Below are 17,344 nucleotides of genomic sequence, written 5' to 3'. Positions count from 1 at the left end.
GATGGCTCTCTCAAAATTAAATGAATAATGAATAATTAGCCTGTTCAAGCCTCCAGCAGGCCTCCAAGGATTATGTAACCATCTGCCATAACTATTATAGGACCAGCTCTTATTTATGCTTTATGACTGAGGGATTTCTTCTGCCTGGTTTGATTAATAAAAGAACCATTTTGCAGAGCAATCCTTGAATGTTTCGTTAATGGCTGTCTGGTGGTGTGCACATAGGAAAGAACTGGCATTGATTATATTTATGTGGCATTTTGAATGTTTCCAGTGAGCTGGACACTGTAAAATGACTCAGTGAGTTAGCCGAGTGTAGTCAAGCCAAGTCACCTTTATTTTTGTAGCGCTTGCTTTATGCAATAGAGATTGTTTCAAAGCAGCTTCACAGTATTAAACAGAAACGTAACAGAATCAATGATGACTTGACATAATTTATCCACCCTTTATTTGTTCCAAACTTGTATGAATTTCTTTCTTCTATATGAACATAAAAGAAGATATTCTGAACCATAGTGTTGACGGACATTGAATTAATGACAGAATTTCCATTTTGGATGAACTAACCCTTTAGATGCTTTTCAAAGTAGTAGTTGAAAAACTGTAGGCCTAATGAATTTATGATCTTTTTATCAACACTTTTGATTTGAAAAATTAAAAATGACTCAAATGTGGCTTTTTTTGTAGTTTTTTTTTTTTACGTTGTCCTCTAGTGTATCCTTATTTACTTTTAATTAATTTAATTGATTTGACTGTGTTCCAATGAAAAGCATTCTGAATGACTGAATTGTAGTCCCACCTTAAGCGCTGACTGGATGCGCGTCCCCGTGAGCAGTGCGCGGCAGTGAGATCATGTGAGAGTCCACGCGTCTGAAAGTAGGTTAGCAGGGTAGAGTGAGAGGAGAGGGAGGACGACGACGTTTCGTTCCGCGCCATAACACTCGACGGAAGCGACTTTCATTTTTGTGTAGCCGAAGCGCAACAGAAGACCTTTAGAGACGCGAATTTACTTTGAGGATCTTTCTTCTATTTTATTTTCCTAATAATGCTCACAGTCGGAGCTGAAAAGTTTCATTCGGGTAGCTGTCTTATGTTAGCTACTTAGTCCAAACAATATTGCTCCGCACCCAGTGAACTTTGGAGAATCAAGAAACAGCCATCAAAATGAGAGGTAAGATGTTTGGAGCAGTGCATGGCATGTAACTTACGCAGAAGTTGCATGTTGCTTTTAACAAGCTCTTTAAACAGTTTTTAAACATTTAGCTGTAGAACCGTCTGCACGTCTGTTTTCTCACAGCTTTCCTGTCACATTTGCAGCGCGGCCACTTGTTACTTTGTAACGCGTTTTAATGTTGCTTGGCGTTCCATTCTTTCTCAAATGTTACAGTGATTCATAGTAAGATGTTAAAATGTATCAAATTCATGGAATTCTGACACAGAAGCCGCAGGTCGTGATTTTGGCATGTTTGACAGGTTTGTTTTATTACGTAATGGAGTGTTTTCTGTTTCAAGCAATAACATGTTCCCTGGAAATATAGATATTCATGTATTTGGTGGATTAAAATGTCTCTGTGGTGACGCGGTACAGTCTCCTAAAGCTATATATTTCTCTAAACGAGACTTGTTGTGAGTTAAATCCTGGTGATTTTGTTGAGATGGAGGTTTGTCTTTGTGGCGTGTTGTTGTTTTCTGAGGGCAGCATGGCCGGCTGTGTGAGCAGCGCTCAAACCTTATGGTCTACTGACCTAGTTATGTCACTTGAGTATTACACAGCATTCACAATCACAGGAGGGAATGAAGGAGAGAGAGAGAGCGCGAGCGAGGGAGGCGCGTCGCTGGAGTCGTGCAGACCCATGCGGTCTGCTGGTGATGATTGACACCGCCGTGTCTTTACCTTCCATCATGAACTTGAGTTTGAACTTGAACTTCGATCTTGAGATAGACAAGAAACGGCGTTTATTACAACAGTCCTACTTATTTATGTAACAAATACTTGCGTAACGGTGACTTACTATTAGTTTTGTCGAGAAACCTGAGTTTTAATTATGCGCAAAAAAAAAAAAAATATATATATATATATTTTAAAAAACCCGCATTGTTGTGAAATTTAATTGTATGTGTGTGTATATATATATATATATGATACCAAAATATCACGTTATTAATTATTACATTTTTAGTTGTTACAGTGGTGTGAAAAAGTGTTGGCCCCCTTCCTGATTTTTTTTGCATGTTTGTCACACGTTAATGTTTCAGATCATCAAACAGATTTAAATATTAATCAAAGATAACACAAGTAAACACAACATGCAGTTTTTAAATGGAGGGTTTTTTATGAAGGGAAAACTAAATCCAAACCCATATGGCCCTGTGATTAATATTTAAATTAGTTTGATGATCTGAAACATTAAAGTGTGACAAACATGCAAAAAAAACACAACAACATCAGGAAGGGGGCCAACACTTTTTCACACCACTGGATATGGAAACATTTATTCTATTGTATAATATTTTTTAATAAACATATAATATAACTAGTGAGAGCCCCAAAACTGACCGAATATTTCTCAGCAGCAGATATTATGTATAATGATAATACAATTCAAAATACATGGCTTTTCCTAACAATTTCCACTCTGTACTTTCTTTCCTCACACAGAGTGAAATAGAGAATTCTTTATCTTTGGCCTCTTGGCTTCTTCTTACCCTTTACCTTGGTTTGAGCAAATATTAAATCATAATAATTTTACTTTTTAATTCAGCTAGTGGTCCAGACTCTTTCTCTGTAAGCTCAAAGTGAGGATTTTGTCTCTCCCGTTTTGTTTGCTCTTTGGACAAATGTTGGCAGTTGCAGGCGTACGTGTCTGGACATACTGTCGTGAGGTGGGGCTGTGTTTAAATATACACAGCGTGGCTCATGTTCACAGGGCATCTAAGGACAGGAAGGCTGTAGCGGGTGATATATACTCTATTGAAAAACAGCAGATCTGCAGGAATTCTTTTTTTTTTTTATGTAAATCCTGGACTTTTTGCATGCATAAAAGCAGCTGTTTTTCCATTTAGAGCCATTAGATGATTGGATCTTATTTTATGTTTGGTTGGCATCAGTGCAGTCTTTGCAGTGAACATGGCATGAATGACCTTGGTTTCTTGATGACCAGACAGCAGAAACCAATAGTGACTTACTGACACCCTGACCGTCTGTCTTATCAGAAACTACGGCATAATTCTGTTCTATCTGCATGAAGCGTCAGGATTTCACTTTGCTTGGGTGAGACCCAGGGAATGTGTTATGTAAAATAGGCGAGGTGTTAAATCATTGTTCTTTACGCTGGCCTGCATATGCCAACCTTGTGACCAGAAGACCTTCTGCTCATCACTGTGACAAGACAGACGCATCATTATGGGATAATTCATTTGCGAATAGAAACAAGACTACACCTCATTACACACACTTTAATCAAAACTGAAAAATTATACATAATTGCCTACATTTAAATGATTGTTTATACTTTCAAGCTTATGCGTTGTCATTGCAAGGCTTTTAAATAGAACTTTGAGGCTGTTCTTGTGATATTTGTTGGGTCAGTGGATCCTTTAGCATTATCCTGAATGCTTATGGTTAAAATCCATTGTGCTCTTCTGCTTAATCTAATCTGCAATCTTGTGTGATGTCACCAAGTTAGACTTTACTGGTTAACACCGTGTTGTCTGCTCAAAGCTGATTGCATTACGGCACCTGCACGCAAACGCAGATAACAGCGGCTGCAACTCAAAGTAGATTTGAGCCATTTTCCTGAATCACCATGCACGTAAATAATTCCATTCTTCGTCTGTCCTTATTTTTTTTTGTTCATTCTCCATTATATCACACACATGGCATTTAGAACGCAAGAGACTGTGGAAACTAAAGGATCATGGTCCCACAGTGATGCTAATATGAAACACATGAGTACATTAGGTGTTTTTAGGTCAGGATTCCTCATGAAATGCATTAGAAACACTTTTAAATGTTTTTTAAACGTTTAACTGTTATTTTAAACAGCAAATCAGGTTTAAATAAAAAAGCCAATTAGAAAAAGAAAAGACTGGCCTCTTAATCTTTTTTTTTTTATTATTTAATTTATAGAATTATTGTATACAAACAAAATTATTACATTGATTTATATGCAAGTTTATTTTAAAGGTTTAAATAGGCCATTGAAAAGAAAAAAATATATATTTTAATTGAATTTATAAAATTCAAAATATATGTTCAAAATATATGTTATTTTAATTTTAGGTTTAAATATAAAAGCTGTTAAAAAAGAAAGAATTGCCCTTTTTAATAGATAATTTGTATTAGACAAATAGATGGATAGATAGATGCAATTAAATTTTTAATTTAACTATATATTTTATAAGATATTATAATTGTAAATATTTAATAATATTAAATGCTATTATATGTGTGTGTGTATGTATGTGTATATATATATATATATATATATATATATATATACATACATACATACATACATACATACACACACACACACACACACACACACACACACACACACACAGAGTACTTGCACATTGTGTTAATGCACTTTTTTGTCAACATTTCAGGTTAAATTTATTATTTAATATATAAAATAATGTAATAACAGTAATCACAATATTCATATAATATTTTATTGATTATACAGTATATCTAGAGTATTACCTAGACACAAATGTATACAGTATATTTCTTTTGTCTTGCCCCTGTTCTTGCATGTCAAAATTCCCATCGAGACCAGTTCCACCTTAACAGAGAGAAGGGAAAGGCCTATTCAAATGACTTGCACCGAGGATCCGCCCACAGCCACCCTCCCCTTTTCACTGAGAAAGTATGTCAGTAGGACAGCGAGTCCACATGGGCTTACAGCCAGGCCGAATAGAGCGACACTCAGAGCTGGCCAATCACAGACACATCTGCCCAAATGTTAACCAATAGGCTGTCAGAAGTGGCAGGGAGGCGGAACATCAGCATTATTAGACTGAGCAGCCCTGAATGGCGTGTTTGTGGAATGCTTGCAGACGAAGGTTATATAACTCGACACAGAGAGCGGGACGGGAGGGGCACCCAAAAGGGCTCACAGATTTTTCCATTGCATGCCACAGTGTATCTTGGTCATTGCTTTCAGTTGACAGCGCTAGGAAGACAAAATGGAGGATGTTTTTATATGTACTGAGGATGTTTTTGCAAGCTTAGTTTTTTCCATTCCACCACTATATGGCAAATATGAAATAAAGAAAATGATTGCATAATAAATGTAACTATCACAAAACATTTATTTTTTTCATTTATTTCATTCTATCTGTCTGTCTGTCTGTCATCTATCTACAGTGCCTTGCAAAAGTATTCGTACCCCTTCATTTTTTTCACGTTTTATGTTGCTGCCTTATGTTAAACTGCTTTAAATGACTTTTTTCCACATCAATCTGCATTTCATACACTATAATGGTAAAGCAAAAAAAAAAAGAAGTGTTTTTTTAACATCTGTGCAAATTTATTAAAAATAAAAAACTTAAATGACTGCATTGCATAAGTAATCATACCCTTATCTGGGACAGTTGGAATTTAGCTCATGAGCATTCACATTGCTTGTAGGTGTTACTAGACTTTGAGTGAAAGTAACCTGTGGCAAATTCAATTGAATGGGTATGATTTGAAAAGGCACACACGTCTTAATAAAAGGTCCAATAGTTGATAATGCATATCAGAGCAAAAACCAAGCCCTGGAGTCAAAAGAACTGTCTGTGGAGCTCAGAAACAGGTTTGCGGCAGAATGTTTACCTTCCGACAGGACAGTGACCTTAAGCACACTGCAAGAGTGGCTTATAGACAACTCTGTGAATGTCCTTGAGTGGCCCAGCCACAGCCTGGGATTAAACCCAATCATATATTTCTGGAGAAACCAAAAAATATGCATCTGCCCCCATACAACCTGACAGAGCTTGAGAGGTGAAGAGATGAGGAGAAGAATGGCAGATAATTGCCAAATGTTGATGAGCAAAGCTTGTCGCATCAAACAAAAAAGACTTGAGGCTGTAAACATGCTTCAGCTAAATATTTAGTTAAGGGTATGAATACTTATGCAATGTACTTATTTGAGTTTTTTTATTTTTAATAAATTTACGTTGTGACAATTCTGTTTTTGCTTTGTCAATATGGTGTATGGAGTGTAGACTGATGTGGGGGAAAAAAATTATTTAAAGCAGTTTAACAAGGCAGCAACATCAAAATGTGAAAAAATGAAGGGGTATGAATACATTCAAGGCACTCTATCTATCTATGTCTGTCTGTCGAAGATTTTTGATCAAACAGTCATAATTAAATATATAAAAACACATTTTTTATTTAGTTCGTTCATGTATTAATGCATTCACTTATTATTTATTTAGTGTTTTAGTCAATAATTGAAAACTTGTTTACATATGAAAACTTTTCTATAATTAAATATAAATATTAAAATATATTTTATTGCATAGTGTAATTATTGTGTATTATTTATAATTTAGTTCTTTTATTTAATAAATTCATTATTTGTAATTTAGTTTTTCACTAATAAATTGTTTGCATATAAATATGAAAGTGTTTTATTGCATAATAATTGTTCTCAAAGCAAATTGTTTTCATTCATCCTTTCATTTATTTATTTAATTTTTGTCAATAATTTAATACTTATTGACATAATGTTTACTGTTAATTAGGAAATATCAGTTTAATGTGTGTCTGTATATGGAATCCAGGCGTCTAGTTTCTAAAAGTGCCTACACTGTTCCACTGATCACATGAGTCGTATCAAGGCCTCTCATAAATCTGAGACATAATACACCCTTCAGTTGGAAAATCAATCCTCTGGCTATTTCTGTCCCTCATTCCATGCAGAGCGAGAGAGATCTCTCTATCTGACTGTGATCTTCATTGGTAGATATTATTTGTGGTGCTTTTAATGCTTAAAAACTATATATATATCATTTTTTTTATTCCAGCTCAAATTGAGGTTATACCATGCAAGATCTGTGGCGACAAATCCTCCGGGATTCACTATGGCGTTATAACATGTGAAGGGTGCAAGGTAAAGATTCTGGTGTAATACCCTATTGATTTTTATATTATATTTTCTTCTTTTCTTACCTTAGATGTGCACTTTGTATAGTTCATTTCAACCCACGCAAGCAAAATGATCCTTTTGTGCTCTATCCCTCCTTATCTTTTATCCCGATGTTTTTGTTCTGTTTTCTGGGTCAGTTATATTACTCTGTTCATCATGCGGTGGCAGGGCACACCTATGAAAGCCGCACCTGATCTTAGCCATCCTGTACGCTGATGTAACCATGTTTCTGTTTTGCAGGGTTTTTTCCGACGCAGCCAGCAGAACAATGCCATGTACTCGTGTTCGCGGCAGAGGAACTGCCTGATCGACCGAACCAACAGGAACCGCTGCCAACACTGTCGCCTGCAGAAGTGCCTGGCGCTCGGCATGAGCCGTGATGGTGAGTGCAAGTCTTGCCCACCAGCTGACAGAAAACTGAATTTTAGAAACCAGGACTCAAAAAAAAGTCCTACACATGGGGAGAGGCAGGGTCAAAGGGCAGCTTAGGGAGACTTCATGCCAACAAATATGATTTTTGCAACTATTTGGTTTTATTCAGTCACAGTTAAATTGATTGGATGATCGTGATGTGAAAATGTGAAGAATTTGTGCATGATTTCATCAAATTCAAATACCTGCGTTAGAACCATATGAGCCTGTTTTTATGAGCCTGAATTAGAAGTGAATTTAAGACCCTATATTTTAAAGATAAATTAAGAGCTAGTTATTTTTACCATTTAAAAAAAAAAAAACGTTTACTATTAATCTTAGATATTTATTCTAGAAATTATAATTTGCACAAAACAGGAGAAGCAGTTAGGGCTATATGATTTTTTTTAAGTGATTTGTTTAGTTTTTTTATATAAATGAAATATCATTTTAATGTATAGCATTAAAATTTTGCAAATACAAAAAAATTATATTCTTATACATATAATTAAACAGTCATTTATGCAGTAATAAATATTACTACTATTTACTATTTTTACTGCTGTTTATTTAATCAAAAATGCCGTGAAATGTATATTGCAAAAATTAATACAATTTAAAATGTTTTGTATTTTAAAATGTCATTTATTCCTGTGACGCAAAACTGAATTTTCAGCAGTCATTATTAATATGCAGTCATTCTAATATGCTGATTTGCTGATCAAGAAATATTTTCAAAACAGTTGTGCTGCTTAATTTTATGGATGCAATTTTTCATGATTATTTAATGAATAGAAATAAAAAAAACAGCTTGTATTTGAAATATAATTTTTTATGAATGAAAATCATAAATGCCTTTGCTGCTACTTTTTTTATCCGTTTTTGCATCCTTGCTGAATAAAAGTAATAATAAAAATCTGAGCTCAAACGTCTGTAAATAAATACTATAAATAAATTATATAAATGACATGTAACACTAAGTGAATATATAACACTTTTTCTTTCTGTAGCGGTGAAGTTTGGCCGAATGTCAAAGAAACAGCGGGACAGCCTGTACGCGGAGGTGCAGCGGCACCAGCAGCTGTCTCAGGAATGCTTGGCGGGTTTGGGTGGAGGTCTGGCACCACGTGACCGTCAAGAGACGGGTGAAGACAGCGTGCACAGCCGGCCATACAGCAGCGGAGGCTCCAGCTCCAGCTCCAGCTCTACCCTCAGCGACCTGGAAGACATCGCCACGCTGCCCGACGGTTTGCTGTTTGACCTGCCGCTCACCCCAGAGGAGGCGAGCGAGTACTGCACTCTGGAGATGCTCGGGGGCGGCGGAGGGTCCGGGAGTGCCGGAAGCGGAAGTTCGTCCAATCAGAGCTCTCCAGAACCCAGCGTTGTAGATTTGACGGAAGCAGCGAGGGTGAAGCATGAGTATATCCTGCCTGAAAACAGTCTTCTTACGCACTTTTTCCTGGGATCTCTACCGGACAACTGCTCTCAACACGACATAGGTGAGCTGTCAGAAGATTTTTACATGTATAATACATGTAAAATTTTTATAAATAATTTCTATAAAATCTATTTCATTATGCTTAGTATATGTCGAATTATTTATTCATACAAATATGCATAATTAAATTTAACTATCATACTGTAGGTGTTTGTTTAATTATAATTTGTCCATATAATTAGTCCATTTATCTAAGGATTTATTTGCGTCTAAATAGGCAAATTCTAAGGGAAAATGTGTTGAATTTCTGTTCAGAGCGAATCACTCAAAACGTCGTGAAGTCTCACATGGAGACGTGTCAGTACAGCTCAGAGGAGCTGAAGAAATTTACCTGGAACATCTACACCCCTGAAGAAACCCGCAGCTTTCAGCTCAAGGTACAACAATATCATATCACATGACATATGACAAATACATAAATAGATGGTCAATCATGTGACTGTGCTTGCAGATTTGTCTCTTTGTCAACGAATGTATTAACAATCTCTGTGCATTCAGTCTGCAGAATGGATGTGGCAGCAGTGCGCCCTGCACATTACAAACGCCATCCAGTACGTTGTGGAGTTCGCCAAGCGCATCTCTGGATTCATGGACCTCTGCCAGAATGACCAGATCATCCTGCTCAAAGCAGGTCAGTGCTACCTTTGTCTCACACGGATTACAGATGAGTAATCCCAGATTATACAACAGATTTCTCACTCACATCACCTTATCCACTCACTGCCGTGATGTGGCATTTCTGATGTGACCCTGGGCGCCCGTTCAATCTCTTTATTAGTTTAATCACATTTGGTAATGTCCTAACACCATTCCAGAACACACTTGGTTTCTTTAGTGTTGTCTTTCATATTACATCTAGAATACTCAGAGCAGATAATGGCAGTTCAGATAATGGCAAACGCAAACACACCCACAAATTTAGTGTTGAGTGCAATTTGCACAGGGCAGTTTTTAGTCCTTCTAACATTTTCAGATTTGCAGGATATAAACTCAGAATTGTGAGATGTAAACTCACAATTGCAGAAAACAAATAAGAACAAGCTTTTTTTCCTCTAAGGAATAAGGACTCTTAATTGCGAGAACAAGAAAAAAATGAAGAACAAGCCTATTTCTGCTAAGGAAGTTAAAAAGAGAATTGCAACTTTTCTCACAATTCTAAATTTTTCCTTAAAATTCTGAGATTATTTCTCACAAACCTGACTTCTTTATTCAGAATTGAACTCATTTGTGGAGAAAAAATTCAGAACAACCTTGTTTCTGTTAAGGTAAAGGTAAAGGTAATTGCAATTTTTTTTTTTACTTTTTTTTTATATATATATATATATAACATGTATATAGTTTATATACATGATGTAAACTCAAATTAAGACTTTCTTCTCAGAATTGTAAATTAACATCAAGAAAGTAAAAGTAAGAATTTTGAAAAAGTAAGAATTTTGAGATAAAAATAGCTTTTTTCTTTTCTTTTCTTTTTTTTTACATTCCATTGTGGAAATAAGTTTCCATATACCAAAGACCTGAAATTCTTCTTTTTAAAATACCTGTGTGCTTGACTGCACGGTGTTGGGAGATATGCCTAGATAGAATCTTTTTCTCCATTATTTTACCATCAATCAATGATTTTCTGATTCCAGGGTTAATAAAAATATACACAGACACAATACAACAACTTAATGCTCATGTAGAAGTGATATTTCAGCACATTTAGTGGCTTGTTAAACTGGATTGTGAGTGGTTACATAAAGAGGTTTTGTGTCAGAAATTACGTGCAAAAGGGGCGCAACTGTTTTGTGAATCCGCCCCACTGGATTCAGTTCATATTTATTGCTGTGTTCAATCTTAAACTTGAAACTTGCACTAACGTTTGTCTCCTCTTGTGTTTATTTCTCCAACATTCTACTACTCTTTGTGCTTACCGTATGAAAAAAAAAAAAAAAACCTTCCCTAAATAATTTTTTCTGAATGTCATTTAAAATGATCACAAACACAATGAATTTTCATTTTTATGGTGTTTGTTGTTCCCATATTTGGAGAAAAATTATTAAACCTTTTTTTTATTTTCTGTCTGTATTTTTGCACGGTGGAGCATATTCCCTCTTTTCCTTCCCCCTCCCCTGCACTCTTTTTTTTCTCTATCTTTCTTTGTTTGTCTTTATTTTTGTCTCTGTCCTCTGTCTTTTCTGCTTTTCTCCCCATCACGTTTTTGTGCCGCTCTCTTTCTCTATTGCTGTTCCAGGTTGTCTAGAAATCCTGCTGATCCGAATGTGCCGTGCTTACAACTCTTCAAACAATACTATGTTTTTTGACGGAAAGTTTGCCAGTCCTCAGCTCTTCAAAGCTCTCGGTGAGTGCCTGAATATAATGCAAAACACCAGTAGTCTCTTAAGAGCAAGAGCAGAGGCGTGATGAATCAATAAGCCGCAAAAGCTAATGGGTTTTTAACCCAGTTAGTGAATACAAGTGATGCTCGGTGAGTAATAGCTCATCAAAGTTAAATGGAAGCATTGCGGAAAGCTCTCTTTGCACATAATATATCAAATAAAGTTCTTGGAATCAGTTTGTAGAATTATTTGCATATTGTACCACTTCTATTTTTTTTTTTTTTTAATTGAGTATGCTTTAAAGCATGAAATGAAATTCATACTATCTGTTTTCAGAATGCACGTTACAGCTCTTATTGTGAATAATTAACCCATGCATGTTTAATTTAATTAAAAAAATTTAAAAGACTTGTTTAATGTTTAATTAAAATATCATTGCTGCGTCTTCTGAAAATGACAGACAACTTTTGATGTTAGCAGGACTTCTGCAGTCATCTGCCTTCATTTTTTAATGCAACACGCATCTCAATATCCAATCAACAGCCAATACACTGAATCAAGTGCCTGCCGTTTTTATTTTTTGATAATCCAGTATATTCGTAAGGAATATAATGGCAGAAAATATCTGTAAAACTTTAAATGCAGCTTTCCTGTTATGATAAAATGCACAATTCAAGCATAGCGGTCAACTGTGATATTCATGATAAAGCAAAGCTTGTTGTGCTTTATTGCTTAAATCTCTATTATTCTCACAAATAACCTAAAGCTTTGTACCCAGAACATCTTATAATTTCCTTTAGAATTATTATTCATTAAAGCATTTCATCCTAAATCAAAAGAGATTGGTTCTGGGCAAATTATGGCTCTCAACGGAAATGTAATTTGTTTCTTCAGCATGGTAACCAGCATGTGTACTGTATGTTTCTGTGTTTCTAGGGTGTGATGACCTGGTGAACGCAGTCTTTGAATTGGCTAAAAGTCTGAGTCGTCTTCAACTGAGTGATGAGGAAATGGCTTTATTCAGCGCCGCGGTCCTGCTGGCTCCAGGTGAGACTCTTGCACGCATGTCTGCTGCCAAGTTCCTGAAGCAAAGGTTTATAAGGCTGGGTTTATGTGCGCTGGAAAAAAAGAAATATGTGCCATGGTCAGACTTGCACACAAGAATAAAATGAGAGACATTCTCACAGTTTGAAACCTCTACTCTGGTTTGTTCAGATCGGCCGTGGTTGACAGCGTCTCAGCAGGTGCAGAAGCTCCAGGAGAAAGTTTACGTGGCTCTTCAGCACAGCCTGCACATGAACAGAGCCACTACTGAGAAACTGGACAAGGTGAGGAATCTATTTGACCGAATCTTTACAACAACTGGTTCTGCGCAAACTTATGACGGAGAAAACACACAAAAAAAGTGAAAAGTGAAAAATATTATACGTATTAGGTTATGTATACATAAAAAAAAATCATAATTTGCATATTTTAATGGTTAAGACTACATAGATGAGCAAGTTACAGTATATTTTATTTGAATTTATTTTTTATTAAAGTTCTTTCATCATTTAAGGGTCAAATGGATTTAACACAACTGAAAATAATTGAGGATCTATACATTAACTATTGAATTCAAATTGTCACAACTGGCAAAATACACATACTCTTTTAAAGAAATGAATGCTTTTATTCAGCAAGGTTACATTAAATTGATACAAAATGACAGTATAATCAGTCAAAATATCAGCATAATAGAATGATTTCTGAAGGATCATGTGACACTGTAGATTAGAAAATTATTATTTCTTCACAGGAATAAATTACATTTTAAAATACTTTGTAATAATATTTCCAATATCACTGTTTACTCTCTTACTGACCCCAAACTTTTGAACAGTAGTATAACTTATGTTACAACATGCAAAAAGCACGTTTGTGCACTAATGCAAAGGTCAGGCTTAGATTATCCAGTAGTTTTAGTTTGTTGTTCTGAAGTATCTGATCTATTGTGTTTGCAGATGGTGTCCAAACTACCACAGATGAAGTCCATCTGTAACCTGCATGTTGACAAGCTGGAGTTCTTCCGCCTGGTTCACCCGGAAACAGCCTACAGCTTCCCGCCTCTGTACAGGGAAGTGTTTGGCAGCGAGATCAACTTCCCTGACTCCACCAACAGTTAGAGAGCGGGAGAAAGAGGGAGATAGTGAGGGAGAGAATGAAATCACGAGTGAGTGTTACAGCAAGAGAGGCCATTATGTGTCAAAACAGCATTTCAAACTAACACGTTTTAAAAACCTCCAGGGAGAATCCTCAGTCTATTGCAGCACTTTGAGCATACACGCACACAATACACTACAAACATACACACTTAACCTGCTGCAAACACGTTCATACACAGAGGCCAAGATTCGACAACACACAAAACATACTCATATAGGGATTATTCCTGGAGTTGTGCTCTCAAATCGGTTTTTATTTTATGGAAACACTCCGAAATGATCTTTTATGTACAGATGCATGCTTGCAAAGGCCCTTTGTCCCAACAGATATCCAAGTATGCCACTGTTCCTTCTGCATCTGTACACAGAGATATTTAAAGGAGTTTTATCATTTTTAATAATTTTACAGGATCAAACTCTCTTCCTCATGAACATTCAGGAGAGCACAACACTTTTTAATGAAGCGAATACAACAAACTAGATGATGTCACCCGTCCTTTGGCGCTGAATCACTCTTTAAGCATTACTATGGCTTTTTTCCTCCCTCTCCCCTCGTTTTTTCACCCTCGGACGAATCATGAATGTATCCCAAAAGCACTTATTTTGATTTGAGACCGAATGTACACAATGCACTTTGGGTCTTGCGTTATGCTTTATGAGACTTTGACAATCCACTCAAAAAGAACAACAACAAAAAAAACTGATGTGCCCAGATTGTTTGTTAAAAATGATGGGACCAATGCTACCAGGGCTACGTTAAAGGAACGTTCCACATTAAATACAAGTCAAGCTCATTTCTAAGTTTAAAATAATAAAAAATAATCATTTTAGAAAACATTATCATTTTAAATCATCTCAGTTTGTGAAAACAAACACAAACTGTTTAAGTATTTACATAAATGCACTTATAGTGGAAGTCTATGGGGCAGCTGTACAGTTCTAAAACAATTAGCCCTTACAATGCTTAACTGTATCTAAAAGCATTTTTAGTTTGTGTATTTAACCTTGAATATTCCTTTAAAGCTATTTAAACAAACCAGAAATCATAAGTGTGCTAAACTCTTTTCTAATGTGCAATAGAAGTCAAGTTTTTTTCACTACAAGTGTGCAGTCATGGCCAAACGTTTGTGAACTCCTTTTGTTACAATAACGCAACGGCAACCACAAAATTCTCACTTTAACAGTTATTTACATGATCGCATGCCTCATATTCAGCAGAATTTGACACATTTAGTACTGTATTAAACTCTAGTAAACAACATCTGAGTGCAACAGCGCTTAACAGGACATTATTATATGCAAAAGAGATATTCAATACGGTCTTAAGGGGTTTGCAAACTTTGGCATGACTGTAAAGAACAGAGTGCATTAGTGCCTGTCCACTTTTCCAGCAGTGTTGGTTTCGGAAGTGTTTTTTCCCCATAGGGTTTTTAAAAAAGGTTTTGTGAAAGCCTTACCAGCCATGAACCAGACTAACCTGCTGCAAGAAGAAATTTTTTGTTGAAGCAGAAATGTATTGAAAAGTTTTGGATTTAAAAAAAAACAAACAATACATTTTAAGTATATTTCAAAGTATGCACATATATACAAATATAAAAAGTACTTTGGCTGACTTATGTCATTTGCGTTCCCTGCATGCTGTTTTGCTGAGATTTGCCTTTGCAACTCTCTGATTGGTGAGATTGTCCTCACAGGATCATGGGTAATGTAGTTTTTCATGACAAGTTCCACTGTTAAATATTATTGTAAACACAATGTGAAAAAAATTGCTTTACCAAAGTATAAATCATCAGTTAACAACCTCAGAACAGTTTGAACATATGTTATTAAAGAAGAAAGAAAACAAAGTTTGTACTTCCGGAACCAGACTGTTGCACTCTAAAGGCAAATGCAACATTTGACACCGTTGTTCCACCCACACATGCTCTTGTTTGCTCAGGCACATTTTGACAGTGTTTGGTGCTGCACCTTATTTTTTTTGTTGTCATTTTAATGCAATGAGAAACCTCAGTCCCACATCCCCTTCCCTTGTAAATGCCACTTTAGAATTCAAAAAGTTAAATGTTCATTTAATTTATATGGACATTTCTAAGAGATTATTTTGAATAGGAATGTAAATAAATGAGTATATTTAGTCAAGAAAGAGAAAGACAGAAAGGTGGAGCAGGAAGAGAAATGTTTAAAAAACAAAAGAGCCAGGACTTTCTTCAGCCGGCTTTTGAGTTCCTCCAGCATGCGCATGGGAATACCGAACCCAAAAGATGAACTGACATGGATTTTGTTCCGGAACTGCCTTCTATGAGTGATCCAGACGGAACACTTACAGGAGATGGACCGTTATTCCGAGCCAAGCTGGATGGCTTTTCCACATTGTTCTCTGGGACGCACACAGAGCTGGGGCGATCCTGATGACCCAGCCTGATGTTATAAGACCCTTCCTCCTATAGGATCACCTGTCTGGTGGGCTTCACATGATAAATCATGGTTTTCACAAACCGGAAGAAAAGAATGTGAGAAACCGATTGAAAAGCTCAGTCCAGCAGGTTTCGGGTACAGATACGCCACATGCATCTTGTGGCCAGTGTTGTTTCTGTTATATTATTTTGTAAATTGTTGATTGCATCTCCTTTTGTCCATTTCTGTGGCCCAGATCGCATCCTTCCATCCTATTTTTCCATACTCTTGCACCAAAACACAGATTTGACAGAGTTCTCCGCTATCAAGGTTCAATGTATTGTTTATAGTACTACTATACTATATATACTACACAACTGGTTAAAGCGATTCAGATGAATGAATGAACTTGTATTCTGTATGTGAGATCAAATGTGGTGGTGTATCTCGATTTTTAACGAACAAGAGAAAATCTGTCGTCTTTTTGTGTGCCCAACATTACAACATCTCGCATCAAGGAGTGTAGCCTGTCCTTGTTTAAGAATGAGAAGTATGGGAGGTCTGTCTGTGTAATGTATTTTTAAATGTGTTGTTTTGACAATCCCCACCTCTAGGCCTTTGATGCATGCCTTCCTGTAAAGATGAAATTGTGTTGGTCTCATTCAGTCACCCTGTAAAGCAATTTCTGTGGTTTCATGTTTATTTCGTTTTTGTAGAAGAAATGTTTCTGCTTTGTGTGTTTTACACAAAAAAAAGATTTATTCTCAGGGAGATGGCTGGTCTCTGTCTCACCAGTATCCTCTGCCGACTACACACACACTTTGCACCGAATAGGAGACCCGTATTCTTGATCACTGTGTCCTGTAGCTATATTTAAATATATATTTTTGTGAATGTCAATCACAAAGTGTCAAAGACTTTTCCTCCTGCTAATGTACTATTACAGGTTCTTTTAGCCTGAGTTATAAGACACAGAATATGACTAAATGAAAGAAAATGAAATAAAATAAACAAAAAGTAAAGATGGATTTTATTCTTGAAACAAATGTTGTCGCTTGTGATTTGCTTATGTTTATTTATTTTTATTTTTTATGTGTATATATATATTTAAATATATTTTTAAAGAAATGTATGGATTTCAGTGAATTAATGCTGTCTGACTGCTGTTTTTAGTGCAACTGTTCTTAACACACAGATAGATTAAAGATTAACCCGGAAGCTGGAGAGTGTATCTCTGAAAGCAACTCAATCTGCCAATCAGATCCGATAGTTACGCCTCATTATTATTTATTATATCGCCAGAGATACATAACAAAATACCTACAACAATGTCAATTACGTAACATAAATACATTACAAAAATAACTTAAA

General features: G+C 35.9%; 1 protein-coding gene across 1 annotated transcript; it reads left to right on the top strand.

Annotated features, from left to right (window-relative positions):
• The first annotated feature begins 854 nt into the window (after nt 1–854).
• Nucleotides 855–17,012, top strand: LOC306881482 (nuclear receptor ROR-beta-like). The gene is made up of 10 exons (XM_079435611.1): nt 855–1,171; nt 7,024–7,109; nt 7,386–7,527; nt 8,567–9,055; nt 9,310–9,431; nt 9,553–9,685; nt 11,291–11,398; nt 12,312–12,422; nt 12,591–12,703; nt 13,379–17,012. Exons 1-10 carry the CDS (start codon nt 1,165–1,167, stop codon nt 13,538–13,540), a joined length of 1,473 nt encoding a protein of 490 aa, XP_079291737.1. The 5' UTR covers nt 855–1,164; the 3' UTR covers nt 13,541–17,012.
• The last annotated feature ends 332 nt before the right edge of the window (nt 17,013–17,344 follow it).

Source organism: Barbus barbus (genome assembly GCF_936440315.1).
Source record: "Barbus barbus genome assembly, chromosome: 15".
Lineage (NCBI taxonomy): Eukaryota > Metazoa > Chordata > Actinopteri > Cypriniformes > Cyprinidae > Barbus > Barbus barbus.
Note: the sequence above shows the minus strand (reverse complement) of the source record. Positions and strands in the feature narration are given on the sequence as shown.

Bases quoted from the DNA above. Each gene is read 5' to 3' on its own strand.
- LOC306881482 (XM_079435611.1), top strand. The intron at 7,528-8,566 runs GTGAGTGCAAGT...TTCTTTCTGTAG, and splicing joins GCTCGGCATGAGCCGTGATG to CGGTGAAGTTTGGCCGAATG. The intron at 9,686-11,290 runs GTCAGTGCTACC...TTGCTGTTCCAG, and splicing joins GATCATCCTGCTCAAAGCAG to GTTGTCTAGAAATCCTGCTG.